This window comes from Odocoileus virginianus, chromosome 20, assembly GCF_023699985.2.
Source record: "Odocoileus virginianus isolate 20LAN1187 ecotype Illinois chromosome 20, Ovbor_1.2, whole genome shotgun sequence".
Taxonomy (NCBI): domain Eukaryota; kingdom Metazoa; phylum Chordata; class Mammalia; order Artiodactyla; family Cervidae; genus Odocoileus; species Odocoileus virginianus.
This window is the reverse complement of record NC_069693.1, coordinates 25,415,874-25,431,593: the sequence shown is the minus strand read 5'-3', so window position 1 is coordinate 25,431,593 and position 15,720 is coordinate 25,415,874. Positions and strand designations below refer to the sequence as shown.

At 37.9% G+C, this 15,720-nt stretch overlaps 1 protein-coding gene and 1 non-coding gene across 7 annotated transcripts in view; one reads left to right on the top strand and one right to left on the bottom strand.

The window, feature by feature from the left end:
• NFATC3 (nuclear factor of activated T cells 3) overlaps nt 1-15,720 on the top strand; it is a 93,617-nt gene that overhangs the window by 44,334 nt on the left and 33,563 nt on the right. For all 6 annotated transcript variants that reach the window (XM_020885028.2, XM_020885031.2, XM_070451110.1 and 3 more), the window contains exons 4-6: nt 6,247-6,446; nt 12,763-12,935; nt 15,490-15,630. In XM_020885028.2, the coding sequence (XP_020740687.1) occupies nt 6,247-6,446; nt 12,763-12,935; nt 15,490-15,630 (514 nt within the window). The remainder of the gene's footprint in view (nt 1-6,246; nt 6,447-12,762; nt 12,936-15,489; nt 15,631-15,720) is intronic.
• Nucleotides 7,557-7,663, bottom strand: LOC139030146 (U6 spliceosomal RNA). The gene has a single exon (XR_011482452.1). It is a non-coding gene; the product is annotated as a U6 spliceosomal RNA (small nuclear RNA).

The following is a 15,720-nucleotide window of genomic DNA, read 5'->3' as shown; positions in this document are numbered from 1 at the left end:
GAAAGTCTGTGTCCTGAATAGAGAGACTTCTGACTCCTCTTGACTCCTAAAGGTTTATGTTCCCTAGACAGGAGACTGGAGGATTTGCTTTTAGGCAAACTGGTCCAAGATAAAATACCTTTGTGCCTCTTGACTTGCAAATATTCTTGACCAGTGGTTCTCAACCCTATCAGACCCAACCCCACTCTCAAAATTGTAAACAAATAATTTATAATACTGCTTTATTTACCTGAAATGGAAATGCAAAGATAATATAATCAGCCTACATAATATAATTTTAGAAATATCAATATAATGCTTTAATATTGAGGAAATAAATTTAGAAAACTATAGCAAAAAGTTATGTTTCAAAATGAAAAGGCTTGGTAACAACTGTTCAGTTCAGTCGCTCAGTTGTGTCCGACTCTGCAACCCCATGGACTACAGCACGCCAGGCCTCCCTGTCCATCACCAACACCCGGAGTCTACTCAAACTCATGTACATTGAGTTGGTGATGCCATCCAACCATCTCATCCTCTGTCGTCCCCTTTTCTTCCCGCCTTCAATCTTTCCCAGCATCAGGGTCTTTTCCAGTGAGTCAGTTCTTCGCATCAGGTGGCCAAAGTATTGAAACTTCAACATCAGTCCTTCCAGTGAATATTCAGGATTGATTTCCTTTAGGATTGACTAGTTTGATCTCCTTGTCCAAGTGAATCTCAAGAGTCTTCTCCAACACTCACTTCTACCCTTGTTTAAATTTTGAGTACACATGATTTTAGTGCTTTAGCTTCTTAGCTGGTTTCCATGATTTTGTTTTTTTCCCTAAACAGAGCCTTAATTGCTTTTTTATCATGTACTTCCCTATTTCCTATATCATTATGATTAATAAATTTCTGCCTTTAAAGGTCTTCACTAGTTCCTTAAAATTTAATACATGCCACTTTGTTCTCTATTTTAGTGTCACCTGTATAATACTGACTGAAGCAGTGACATTTGATACAGATATTTTCATAACACATCCTCAATAAAAAGAGGAAAAGATAGACTGGTAAACAAGACAGAGTTTCTGCCTTTTTGAAACTTATGTGGTACTGAGGCAAACAATATAAACAAATATATAAAGTACTTTTAATAGTAATAAATACTATGAAAAATAATAAAATAGGATAAAGGGATAGAAATACGATGTTTCAGATAGGGTGGTTTTCTCTGAGGACCTGACCTTTGAGTGCAAGCTGAAGCAGTGAGGTAATGTGACATCAGAGGGAAGAATATTCCAAAGGGATAAAATATTAAGTATGAAGCTCCTGAGGGTCCGAATGAGCTTAAGTGGTTCATGCAATAAGGCCAGGATGACCAGAACAGACTGTGTGAAGGGAGAGAGTAGGAGAAGGTATGGCAACACATTATCTAGGGCCCAAATCACATAGGACTTGTAAATATTTGTAGGGTATTTGAATTTAGTTCTCAGTGTGGAAGGAAGCCACTGGAGAGTTCTGAGCAGGGAGGTAAAGTTATCCGGTTAATGTTACAAGTTTGTTCTGGCTCCTTGACAGAAAACAGGCTAGCAAGGAGCAAGAAGAAGAACAGGGAGAGCAGTTACAAGGCTGTTGCAATGGTCCAGGCTTTATTTGCTTCTCTAAATGTTACAGGACTGAAAACCATCCTGAGTAAATCCTTTTTTTCTGATAACAGGCAAAAAATTTCATGTCCTTTCCTGGGTAGAGAAGGATAATCAATAAATTATGATGTTGCTTGGTTGCAGGAGAAGGCAATCGCAACCCACTCCAGTACTCTTGCCTGGAAAATCCCATGGACGGAGGAGCCTGGTAGGCTGCAGTCCATGGGGTCGCTAAGGGTCGGAGACGACTGAGCGACTTCACTTTCACTTTTCACTTCATGCATTGGAGAAGGAAATGGCAACCCACTCCAGTGTTCTTGCCTGGAGAATCCCAGGGATGGGCGAACCTGATAGGTACCGTCTCTGGGTTCTCACAGAGTCGGACACGACTGGAGTGACTTAGCAGCAAGAGCAGCAGCACTCCCTAGAGCCTGTACTCTGCAATGAGAGGCCACTGTAGTAAGAAGCCTGCGCACTGCAGCTAGAGAGTAGCCCCCACTAACTGCATCTAGAGAAAAGCCAGTGTAGCAACAGAGACCCAGCAAAGCCAAAACTAAATAAATACAGAATTATTAAAAAAAAAAAAAAATACTGTGAACCACAGTGAAGAGAAAAGAGTCAATAGAAGCAGACCCAGAGGTGGCCCAAATCCAGCTCTACATATGGGTTGGACTTATCAGAAAGAGACTTTGACATAACAGTGATAAAATGCTAAATTAACTAGTAGAAAAGGTGGGCTAAATATGTGAAGCGATGAAGGAATTCCAGTAGAGATGTGGAAAAATTTTTTTTAATTGAAAGGATAATAAGGAAAAAGATACAAGAAAACTACAAGAACAATATCCCTAAAATATATGACAAAAATCCTCAACAAAAAAACTAGCAAACCAAATCCAACAATACATTAAAAGGATTATATAGGGACTTCCCTGGTGGTGCAGTGGTTAAGAATCCTCCTCGTAATGTAGGGGAGTGTGTTTAATCCCTGGCCAGAGAACAGAGATCCCACATACTACAGGGCAAGTACACCTGCAAGCCCCCACTAAGACCCAGTGCAGCCAAATAAATAATTTTTTTAAAAGGATTATACAGCATGACCAAGTGGGATTTACCTCAAGAATGTAGAAGGTGATTCAACATAAGAAAATCAGTTGTTATATTAATAGAATGAAGGCATAAAAACCACATAATCATCTCAGTTGACATAGAAAAGGCATTTGATAAAATTTAACAGCTTTCATTAAAAAAAAAAACACCCAAGCAAACTAGGAAAAGTGGGGAAGTCCTTAACATGATCAAGGTCATTTATGAAAAGCCCACAGCTGACATCATCCTGGTAACAGACTGCCAGCTTTTCTCCTAAGATCAGGAACAAGACAAGTTTGCTTGCTTTTGTCACTGCTAGTCAACATTTGTGCCAGAAGTTCTCACCAGAGCTCTTAGGCAATAAAAAGAAATAAAAGACATCCAAATTGGAGAGGAAGAGGTAAAATTATCTCTATTAACAGATGACATGCTCTTCTATTTTAAAAATCCTGAATAATCCCCAAGAAAGCTGCTAGAGCTAATAAATTGGTTCAGGGAAGTTTCTGGGCAGGAGATCAACGCATACTTAACCAGTTGTGTTTCTGTGTATTTCTATGTGAAAGTTGCTCAGTCATGTCTGACTCTTTGTGACCTCATGGGCTATTCAGTCCATGGAATTCTTCAGACCAGAATACTGGGGTGGGTAGCTGGTTCCCTTCTCCAGGGGATCTTCCCAACTCAGAGATTGAACCCAGGCCTCCCACATTGCAGGCAGATTCTTTACTATCTGAGCCACCAGGGAAGCACATATAGGTGATAAACAACCCAAAGAGGACATTAAGAAAGCAGTTTCACTTACAGTAGCATCTAAAAGTATTAAATAGTTAGGAATTAATTTAACCAAGTAGATATATATAAGACTTGTATGCTGAAAATTATAAAATATTGCTGAAAGAAAAGTAAATGGAAATATATAAAGTAATTTTAAAAATACATAAACTAAAAATAAGCACTTCCTTGGGAATCGAGTGGTTAAGACTTTGTTTTCCAGTGCAGAGGGTGCAAGTTCAGTCCGGTTGAGAAGTTTTTTTGTGCCTCCAGGCCAAAAAAACCTAAACATAAGATTACAGTATTACAACAAATTCAATAAAGACTTTAAAGTAGAAATAAAATCCAAGTATACTTGGAACAAAAATATTTAGACATCCCATTTTCATGGGAGGGGGACTTAATTAAGATACCAGTGCTCCCCAAAGAAATCTACAGATTTAATGCAGTACTTAGCCAGATTCCAACAGTCCTTTTAGCAGAATGGAAAAGCATATTCTCAAATTCATATGGAATTGCAAGGGGCCTCAAGTAGCTGAAACAATCCAGAAAAAGAAGAATAAAGTTGCAGGATTTCCTCTCCCTGACTTGTGACATACTACAAAACTGCAGTATTTTAAGCAGTATGGTGCTGGCACAAAGACAGACCAATGAAGTAGAATAGAAAGCCCAGAAACAAGTTCTAACATATAAGATGAATTAATTTTTGATAGGGTTCCAAGACCATTCAGTGGGAGAAATGAGTCTTTTCAACAGATGGTACTGGGAAAATTAGATATCCACAAGCAAGACAATGTAGTTGAATCCTTGCCTTATATGATACACAAAAATTAACTCAAAGTGGATCAAAGACCTAATGCAAGACCTAAAACTATAAAATTTTGAAAGAAAACTTGAGGAAAATCTTCTCAACATTGGACTTGGTAGTGGTTTCTTACGTGTGATAGCTAAAGCACAAGCAACACAAGGAACAAATCAGACTCCATCAAAAGAAGGGTCTTCCCAGGTGCTGTAGTTGGTTAAAAATCCATCTGTCAATGCAGGAGACACAAGAGATGTGGGTTCGATCCCTGGATTGGGAAGATCCCCTGGAGTAGGAAATGGTAATCCTTTCTAGTATTCTTGCCTGGGAAAATCAGAAACAGAGGAGCCTGGTGGGCTACAGTCCAGATTTGCAGAGTTGGGCATGACTGAGCATGCACAAAGGCAAAAGGCAAAATTTAAAAAACTTGTGTGTGTCAAAGGACACAACCAAGAAAGTGAAAAAAATAACCTGCAGAATGGGAGATAGTATTTACTGATCACATATCTGCAAGAGATTAATATTCAGATTATATGAAGAACTCATACAGCTTTGAAGAATAACATCAAAACAAATATAAATGCACACCCATATGTACTCCCAAAGAATGTTGATTTTTTTTGTTTAAGCAGGCACTTAACTTGGTTGGAGTCGACCTGTAAAACCTGTCTCCCTGTGCTTGGTGGTAGCTCATTATCTCATTTCAGTTATTTTAGCCTTAGGCTGCTTGAGTCTGTCCTGTTATGGATGATTTACAGGTTAGCCAAAGAACTGGGTGGAGTATGTGTATATATATAACTTGGAGCACCCCCTCTCTGGCTGTCTTTTCAGGGATTTGCCTCTACTTTCCAGAGGTTATGACAGGCTCTGTCCTTGGTTCTTCAAGCCCTTCAGACTGTAGATTTCTTTGGAGGTTTCAGTCACACTTAAAAGCATGGACTCTGGCTTTCCTTCAGATTAAAGCCTTAAAAACAGGAAACACACCTTCCCTTGTTTTCTTCTTACATGTGTCAGTTTGTTTCTAGTATCTGTTTACCTTGATACTTTCCTTCCTTTCGAAGTCATTCTTTATATTTGTTCCAGTGTATAGTAGCTGTTGGGCTTCCCTGGTGGCTCAGAAGGTAAAGAATCTGCCCGCAATGCAGGAGACCTGGGTTCGATCCCTGGGCTGGGAAGATCCCCTGGAGAAGGGCATGGCAATCCTCTCCAGTATTCTTGCCTGGGGAATCCCCATGGACAGAGGTGCCTGGTGGGCTACAGTCCATGGAGTCGCAAAGAGTCGGATACGACTGAGCGACTAAGCACAGTACAGCACACATAGTTGCTGTCTGCATGATGGCAGGTCCAATGGGTGCTACTCAGCCATCAGACTGAACACAGGAGTCTCCCTAAGTGCTTTAGGCTCTGTTTAACTGCCTCTTTTCTTGTGGTCACGATTTTTACGTCCAGTACCTCCTGGCCATCACCCTTCTTCATCCTGTGTAGTTATTTTAACCCAGGCAATAGCGAAGAGTACTAAAGAAAGTCAAGTAGCCTAACTTTCTAAGGTCATTGAAACGCCAAGTTGGAAACATGGAAAAGGACTTTTCAGGTCATTTCTACTAAAAGTGTCTCTGGTTTTAATAGCCTGATAGAGAACCTTCCCACATATGGTGATCTTTAAGTCTGATCTGGATGGTTAATGTTGCCTGGAGCACAGAATCAACATTTCTTTTATATTCTACATAGCACTCTATCAAGGCTTTTCAGAATTTAGGTGGATCTAGCTTTTAATCCTCCCAAACCCCCTCATCCCCTCATCCAGAATTTTATAACTCTTAAAATATTTCTGCAATTTAGAGGGTTGTTCACTTGTTACTTGTTTTGACTATTGAGATAAGATTTTATGTATCAATAGTATATGATATAAATACAAGACTTATTGTAAACTTACTGTAAAATGCATGGATAATGAGTTGTAATTTTTCTGTGTTTGCTCTTCCAAATTAGCTCCTGGGCTACAGTGAAAAGCCAATAAATCTACAGATGTTTATTGGAACAGCAGATGACCGATATTTACGGCCTCATGCATTTTACCAGGTGCATCGAATCACTGGGAAGACAGTTGCTACTGCAAGCCAAGAGATAATAATTACCAGCACAAAGGTTCTGGAAATTCCACTTCTTCCTGAAAACAATATGTCAGCCAGGTATCTTGAAACATCCTGAAATGGACTGTTTTTTCTTTTCCTGAAATAATTTTCAGAAGAAAATATATTTATTTTTATATTAATAGCACAAAAATAAAAGTCACCATTCTGAATTAACTGAATAACATTATATAAATAATTAGAGTATATTTGCTAAGGTTGGTATCATATTTCTGTAAAGAAAATTCAATTCAGCAAAAGTTTATGACCATGTATTTACCAGCCAAGCATCATTCTAGGTGATAGACACAAATATGTGAACTTTTTTCAAGTAGCCCACAGTCTAATCAGTTCAGTTGCTCAGTCGTGTCGGACTCTTTGTGACCGCATGAACCACAGCATGCCAGGCTTCCCTGTCTGTCACCAACTGTTGGAGTTTACCCAAACCCATGTCCATTGAGTTGGTGATGCCATCCAACCGTCTCATCCTCTGTCTTCCCCTTCTCCTGCCCTCAGTCTTTCCCAGCATCAGGGTCGTTTCAAATGAATCAGTTCTTCCCATCAGGTGGCCAGAGTATTGGAGTTTGAGTTTCAGCTTCAGCATCAGTCCTTCCAATGAACACCCAGGACTGATCTCCTTTAGGATGGACTGGTTGGATCTCCTTGCAGTCCAAGGGACTCTCAGGAGTTTTCTCCAACCCCACAGTTCAAAAGCATCAGTTCTTCGGTGCTCAGCTTTCTTTATAGTCCAACTCTCACATCCATACATGACTACTGGAAAAACCATAGCCTTGACTAGACGGACCTTTGTTGACCAAGTAATGTCTCTGCTTTTTAATATGCTGTCTAAGTTGGTCATAACTTTCCTTCCAAGGAGTAAATGGCTTTTAATGTCATAGGGTCAACAGTAAATAATTGCAGTACAATTGTGATTGACAAGTTTCTGTAAAGAAAACTTTTGCCTGCTTTCAGGTGTCCCATTTTATCCATATCCAAATAAAATGAGATTTTGCCAAATTCTGAATGAGAATGAGTTTTGTTCAAGTGGATTAGTTAGGAATGTATAGTACCTGTAATAGAGACCTGAAATGTAGTGGCTTAAACAGCGAGAAGTTTAATTTTTCTTTCTGCAAAAGAAATACACAGATAGGCATTTTTTTTTCTTTTTTTTTTTTTATGGAACGCTTCAAGAATTTGCGTATCATCCTTGTGCAGGGGCCATGCTAATCTTCTCTGTATTGTTCCAATTTTAGTATATGTGCTGCCGAAGTGAGCACCACAGATAGGCATTTTAGGGCTAGCATAGTGGCTTCATAAGTCATTGGGGCCCCAAGCTCCTTCTGTTTTTTCTTTGATATTTTTAGGGTGTAGTTTTCATCCTCAAGATTGCCTCATGATCCACAGTGGTGGCTAGAGCTCTTGCTATCATAACTGTAATCCTGGAAGGAATAGGAAGAAGGGGTAGGAGGAAGGGTGGGAGAGAATTTTCATCTGAGTCAGGCCTCTTTAAAGAGCTTTTCCCAGAAACTTACCCAACACTTTTACTGCATTTCATTGGTCATCCTTGTGTATAGGGAAGACCTGGATATGTTTTGTTTTGTTTTGTTTTTTAACCTGAGTATATTGCCACTTCTAAAAAGATAGGGGTCTGTTACTAAGAAAACCAGAAAAAGGACACTTAGTAGGCAACCATTACTTTGCCGCAATCAGGTATGTGAAACTTACGGTGTCTTTTTTAGAGAAATTGTTTCAAACTATAATATAGGTCTTTCTTAAGATGGCATTGATATCTATCCCAGGCTATTGGAAGAATAGTCATATTAAAATCAGATTTCAGTCTCAAGCTCTCCTTCTTTAAATTTATATTTTTATTTAATTGAATATACCCCTGAAGACATGGTAATTTATGATATAACTGTACAGTTACAAAATAAGAATTGCTTTTTATCTACTTACTAGCAGAAAAGACAATATAGATTTAAATAAAACCTTATCTTTGCCTGCTTTGTTCAAGTCAGTAGTACTCGAGAACTCAATCCTACTAAGTCATTACATGGGCTCAAATAAGAGTTTTTTCATGGCTGCGGCACTGTTAGCTGATAATCTCTACTCTTATATTTCTGTGTTCTGCAGTATATAAAAAGAACTTTGTATTTTCAGCTGATCCTTATTCAGGTACATGAGCAAAACTCTTAAAAAAAATGTTGACTCTGCTTCCAGGCATCCTATTTGACCCATTTTCAAATAAGGTGAGGTGGCCAGCCTCTAATGAGAATGCAAGAAGACTTTCTCCCTTCCTCCCTTTTACTCTTGGATCTTACATTTTAAATTTTTTTTAGCTGTACCATGAGACTTATGGGATCTTAGTTCCCCCAATCAGGGATCAAACCCAGGTCCTTGGCAGTGAAAGCAGAGAGTTCTAACCACAGGATGGCCAGGGAATTCCCTAGGATCTTTTTCATTTAGCATCAAAAAAACACATGAAAATACTGTTATTTAGATGCAGAGGGGAATTTGAAAATCAACTTTGAACTATCTTTTTCTAAGAACCCATAAAATTGCTTCTTAGGTGACAGTTTGCAGGCCATGTTTCCATTCATTCCTCTGGATATTATAAGCAGTAGACTTTACCAGACAAGGAGAGACCTACAAAAACTTTATCATCATTATTTTTTGCCTCAGCTTCCTGAAGTTCATAATCAAGCTCAATTATAGTAATTATAGTAATTCATATAATGTTAGATTTGGATATATTTATTTCCTATTTCTTCTATTGAAAATTTTTTTTCTGTTTCTTTCTTCTTGACATTATTTATGTTTATGTTGAAAAACCCCTCAAATCATTTTTTAAAATAATGTATAAATCAATAAATTAAAGAAAACAGAGTACCTGAGTTTCTAAGACAGATTTTCAAGAACTTAAGAAAGCCTTATGTACCAAATAATGTGAACTTATCAGAACTGTAGAATCCACACATGAAATAGAGGTGGTAGTCAAGATTCATGTTCCCTTCCCCAAGCAGAGGTAGCATACACTGCCTTCCTGGAATAGACCAGAAAGAACAAATTCAGACTTAAATTGTAGAAAGTAGGGAAAACCACTAAGCCATTCAAGTATGACCTAAATCAGATCCCTTATGATTATACAGTGGAAGTAACAAATAGATTCAAGGGATTAGATCTGATAGAGAGTGCCTGAAGAACTATGGACAGAGGTTCGTGTCATTGTACCGGAGGTGGTGATCAAAACCATCCCCAAGAAAAAGAAATGCACAAAGACAAAATGGTTGTCTGAGGAGGCCTTACAGATAGTTGAGAAAAGAAGAGAACTGAAAGGCAAAGGTGAAAAGGACAGGTATACCCATCTGAACCCAGAGTTCCAAAGAATAGCTCAGAGAAGTAAGAAAGCCCTCCTAAGTGAACAATGCAAAGAAATAGAGGAAAACAGTAGAATGGGAAAGGCTGGAGATCTCTTCAAGAAAATTATTGATACCAAGGGAACATTTCATGCAAACATGGTAACAATAAAGGACAGAAACAGTGTGGACTTAACAGAAGGAGAAGATATTAAGAAGAAATGGCAAGAATACACAGAAGAAGTATACACAAAAGATCTTAATGAACCCTGGTGTGATAACTTATCTAGAGCCAGACATCCTGGAATGCGAAGTCAAGTGGGCCTTAGGAACCATCATTATGAACAAAGCTAATGGAGTCAAAGCCTTTGACTGTGTGGATCACAACAAACTGTGAAACATTCTTAAGAGATGGGAATACCAGACTACCTTACCTGCCTCCTGGGAAACCTGTATGCAGGTCAAGAAGCAACAATCAAAACAGAACATGGAACAATAGACTGGTTCCAAATTGGGAAAGGAGTGTGTCAGGGCTGTATATTGTCACTCTGCTTATTTAACTTATATGCAGAATACATCATGTGAAATGCGGGGCTGGATGAAGCACAGGCTGGAATCAAGGATTGCTGGGAGAATTATCAATAACCTCAGATACGCAGATGACACACTACCTTTGTGGCAGAAAGCGAAGAGGAACTGAGGAGCCTCTTGATGAGAGTGAAAGAGGAGAGTGGAAGAGTTGACTTAAAACTCAAGCGTTCAAAAACAAAGATCCTGGTGTCCAGTCCTGTCACTTTGTGGCAAATAGATGGGGAAATAATGGAAACAGTGACAAACTTTCTTTCCTTGGGCTCCAGTATCACTGCAGATGGTAACTGCAGCCATGAAGTTAAAAGACCCTTGCTCCTTGGAAGAAAAGCTATGACAAACCTAGACAGCATATTAAAAAGCAGAGACATTACTTTGCTGACAAAGGTCCATCTAGTCAAAGCAGTGGTTTTTCCAATAGTCATGTATGGACGTGAGAGTTGGACTATAAAGAAGGCTGAGTGCCAAAGAATTGATGCTTTTGAGCTGTGGTGTTGGAGAAGACTGAGAGTCCCTTGGACAGCAAGGAGATCAAACCAGTCCATTCTAAAGGAGATGAATCCTGAATATTCATTAGAAGGACTAATACTGAAGTTCCAGTACTTTGGCCACCTGATGCAAAGAGCCAACTTATTAGAAAAGGCCTTAATACTGGGAAAGATTGAAGGCGGGAGGAGAAGGGGACAACAGAGGACTAGATGGTTGGATGGCATCCCTGGCTCAATAAATATGAGTTTGAGGAAGCTCTGGGAGATGGTGAAGGACAGGGAAACCTAGTGTGCTGCAGTCCATGGGGTCGCAAAGTTTTTGACACGACTGTGTGGCTGAACAACAACTTCCACTGCAGAGTATGCCAGTTTCATCCCTAGTCAGGGATCTAGTATCCTGCATGCTGTGGCCAAAGGAAAAAAAAAGCTCTACTGTTGTCTCAGAGCAGTAGTGTGGGGGAAGATTGGGAGATAGCCTCTTTGTTCTGCTTGCTATCCCATAGATCTGGTCATCTCAAACCTAATCTATCTTGTAGGGTAATACTCTTTAATTAGCACCAATATTCAACCCATAAAACATAGAACCACTCTACAAGATGCTTTAAATATAGTATGCCAATATTCATTGCCTTACCCTACTCATAACTCCTCCTTGATTTAGAACTTGATGGATATGGATGTGGCAGTGTTATATTCTGATCTAGAATATAATTGTGTTGTAAGCAGAAATTAATAGTTATTATCATTCCTATAACTTTAGATTTTGTTGGTTTGGTTGCTTTTTTCTTTTTTCTCATTGCTTAGCCAGAGTTTAAAATGGTCATTTCTGATGCTCCACATCATCTGCTAGAAACTTAACTGTCTGCTAAAATACCTTCCCTTGAAATTCAATAAAAGTGGATAATCTCCGGTATTTCCCACCAAATACTCATTTGGCATATTAGCATGAATAATTACTACCTTGATACAATTTGATCAGTACTGTTTTGAGCTAAGGTACAGTTTTTCAATATTAGCTAAATAGTTATTTATAAATAAAAATGTTTATTTTTGAAAATGTTACTTTTTTAGAAATTTCTTTGCCTTTCTGAAGGTGAAAATATTATATTTTTCAGATTCTTCTTGAACTTCACTGGTTCAAGCCTGATGGATTGTTTTTATTAATAAGTATATATAAAAGTTTTAATATGTTATTATTGATTTAATTGTGGTCCTATACATTAATCTTTTCTGGGCTAAGTTATATGTATAGAATTAGAGCCTTTCACTTTATGTTTCAATTATCTAGTTCTATAACACAAACCACCTCAAAATTTGATGGCTTAAAAGTTGTAAGTGTTTATTATTTTTCATTATTGTTTTCGTTGGCTGGACTCTGCTGGCTCATTCCTGTGGTGTCAGCTGGGATCACTCGTGTACCTGACTTCGGCTGGGAGCTCAGCTGGAGTGGTGCAGAGTAGCTGAGGATTATCTGGGCTTTCCTCTCCAGCTCACTAGTTGGACTTCTTCACTGTGGCTCAGGGCTCCAGAAGAGCAAAAGTGGAAGCTCCAGAGCTGCTTCAGGGCTGGACTTGCAACTTACATAGCATCACTTGACCACATTATGTTTGTCAAAGGAAATCATAAGGTCCACTATCAAGGAGAGGGGACATCGTTACTCTACCTCTTAATGGGTAAAGTGGCATGGGAATACAAGTATGGGGAAGAATTATTGACAGCCCTCTTTACAGTCAGTTGCTACACTTAGTATTATTTGTCATCCAAAACATTTTTAATCCTATTTTTAATTTAAATAGCAGAAAATAGCAGTCATATCTTTCTTTTTTGACCTGATTTTGGGTTGTGATAGTTGTGCCTGGCAGGTTAACAATAACTGTTTAGCTAAGTTGTTTGGAACCACTAATTTCAGTAAGCCAATAATACTTGTATGTTTTTTCCCCCTAGTATTGATTGTGCTGGTATTTTGAAACTCCGAAATTCAGATATAGAACTTCGAAAAGGAGAAACTGATATTGGCAGAAAGAATACTAGAGTTCGACTTGTGTTTCGTGTACACATCCCACAGCCCAATGGAAAAGTCCTTTCTCTGCAGACAGCTTCTATACCTGTTGAATGCTGTAAGTGAGCTTGTGATGATATTTTTAAAATTTTGTTTATAATAGGTCATTTTCATTTCCTGTTTTATTTATAATGTTGAGATCAAAAGTAAACTGAAACCCAGGGTTTGGAAAGCTGGTATGATTTTCTTATATAGAAATAAACTACATGTTTAGTTGGAGTTAGTACTGATCTTGGAGTTAGGAAATGGCCTCGAATTATAATCTGACCCAAGGTGGCCTATGTGGCTATAGACATTATTCTCTTGACTACAGTTTTCTTACCTGTAAATGAGGAAGGGGGCTTGATGACACCTGAGGACCAAATCATGAACCTGTGAGTCTGACGCTAAGTGTCACTATTACTTGGTCACCTTTGTTTTATTAAAATGTTGGAAGATGCCTATCTTTACAAGCTGACAGTTCACCTAACTATGGATTCCCAGGCTTTTGGCTTTTTACCATAAATTCATTTACATCAGCTTGAGAAAGTGAATATCATTTACCTAAATTTTCAAGGCCAAGAAATTGAAAAAGGCCCTAGAACCTGATAATCTACTCAAGCTGTGGATTGAGAACTGTGGACCTCAGGCAGGTTAGCTCATAGGACTGAAATACTGAGATTGTGGTTTAGATCCTTTTGGGCATAATTTTTGTATTAACTTTAAATAGATAATACAGGTATATGGTACAGAATTTAAAATGAATAGAAGTATGGAGTGAGGCCCCTGCACTTGCCCTCTGCTACACTGTGGATTGTGCTTCTCTCTGAATCTGAATAAATCCACTTCTTATCTAAAAAAAAAGTATAGAATGAAAAGTAAATTTTCAAGTCAGCTAATTCCCCTTCTTAGAAACAGCTTTTGTTGCCACAATCTTGGTTACTCTGCCAGACAAGTGCCCATTTAAGCATATATTTCTCTAATTTTTAGCAACATAATTTAAGTAATTTTAAGTTCATAGAGTAGCTTGAGTTTTTGAGATGAATTTATGCTAAAATTACTCTGTTTTCTCTTTTAGTTTATTAACTTAATGTGTGACTATTGAGAATATAGAAAACACAGAATGGTATAAAGAGTAGCATTAAAATCTTTTGTAATGTCACTTCTCTGAGATAGTCACTATTAACCATATTTTGGATTTTTTTGGGTGTGTGTGTGTGTATACACAGTACTTGGTATTTTCACTTATAATGGGCGTGTTCTCATATTGTTAAATATTCTTCAAAAATACTTTTGGCACATGCATAATATTTTATTTTGGCTATACCATTTGCTGAACAGTTTGATGTGTTTAGCAAATGTACTTGTGATGGCTGGTTTCCGCCATAGATAGTCCTACTCCCTAGGCTAGTCAGTGCTTGTGTTCATGCTCCTTCTCTGTTGCGCCATTTAAAACATAAATAGGGACATAAATGTTTTCTGAGATCTAGGTTGGTCCTTGGTACTTTCCAAGTTGTAGCTCATCCTAACCAGACCCATCCCCTCTGACACATTCTCTTTGTACGGGACCAGGATCCCAGTTCATATACCTTTTGTGGCTTGTTATGAAATACTTGGAAGAGACATGGGAACTGGGACTGCATGCATCCTAAAGGCAGTCAAGTTGTTTAAATTTCTGTCAAATGTTGTTTTGGCCAAACAAAACACAGCTGACCCTCAAAACCACCAATTTTCCACCCAAGTAGTAGGACTAAAAGTAGACCTGTTTCCAAAACATGAAGAAGAAAGTGTAGTCCACACTTTATTTTAATCTAGAGAGAAACATAGTTGTTGAGGACTTTGACAGGAATAAACCCTTAAAGAACCTAAGCAGTCAAAAGAAGTATAGCTTGAAACTCAAGCATTTTTTAAAAAAAGAAAAGACCAGAAATAGGATCTCCAGAAAATACAATTGAAATCAGTTGATATCAGAAAATGGTGGCACCCGGAAAAGTTAATACTTTAAATAATGACTTACAGGTTTTAGGATAAATTGTGTTCACATATCCTGGGAAGGAAGAGTAGAGTGCACTAAGAAATTTATGTTCACATTTTAAAATTCTGTATTGAAATGTGTACTTCACGTATACTTTGTTTAGTTATTCAGAAGATCATCCAACATGTAATCCTGATGTCTTGATGATCTGGCTGTTTTCTTGGTGAAAGGTTTACTTGGTGTTTGTCCTTTAGAAACTTGTCTTCTTTAAGTTGTATGTAATGTAATTATGCCTCTTAGTTTTCTTCTTATATTAAATTTGCCAATTTTAAAAGGCAAACTGTAGGGAAGAAATGTATTAAGCTAAAAAGAGAAAAGTGGATGAGGTGAATGTGTTGGAGTCAACATAAGTTGCAGGCATTGATTAATTTCTCTTTATTAGTTTCTCTATAGTCATAGTCTAATAATACTGTAGAAGTCACATGACTAATAAGTCTTATTTTGTTTTCTAAATAGCATAGTTATTTAGTAGATATTGTTACTATTGTCCTGTGTTTTATAAAAGCCCAGAATTTTCTTCTTTTATAGCTAGAATTTGTCATTTACATATGAAAGACTGTAAACTAGTATTTATTTTTCTTCACTCTTAAAAAAACAGCTCAGCGGTCTGCCCAAGAACTTCCTCATATTGAGAAGTACAGTATCAACAGTTGTTCTGTAAATGGAGGTCATGAAATGATTGTTACTGGATCTAATTTTCTTCCAGAATCCAAAATCATCTTTCTTGAAAAAGGACAAGGTAAATAATATAAAATTTGAGTTGACACAGACATAAAAAACAAACTTACGGTCACCAAAGGGGATAGGAGAGAGAAGGGATAAATTAGGA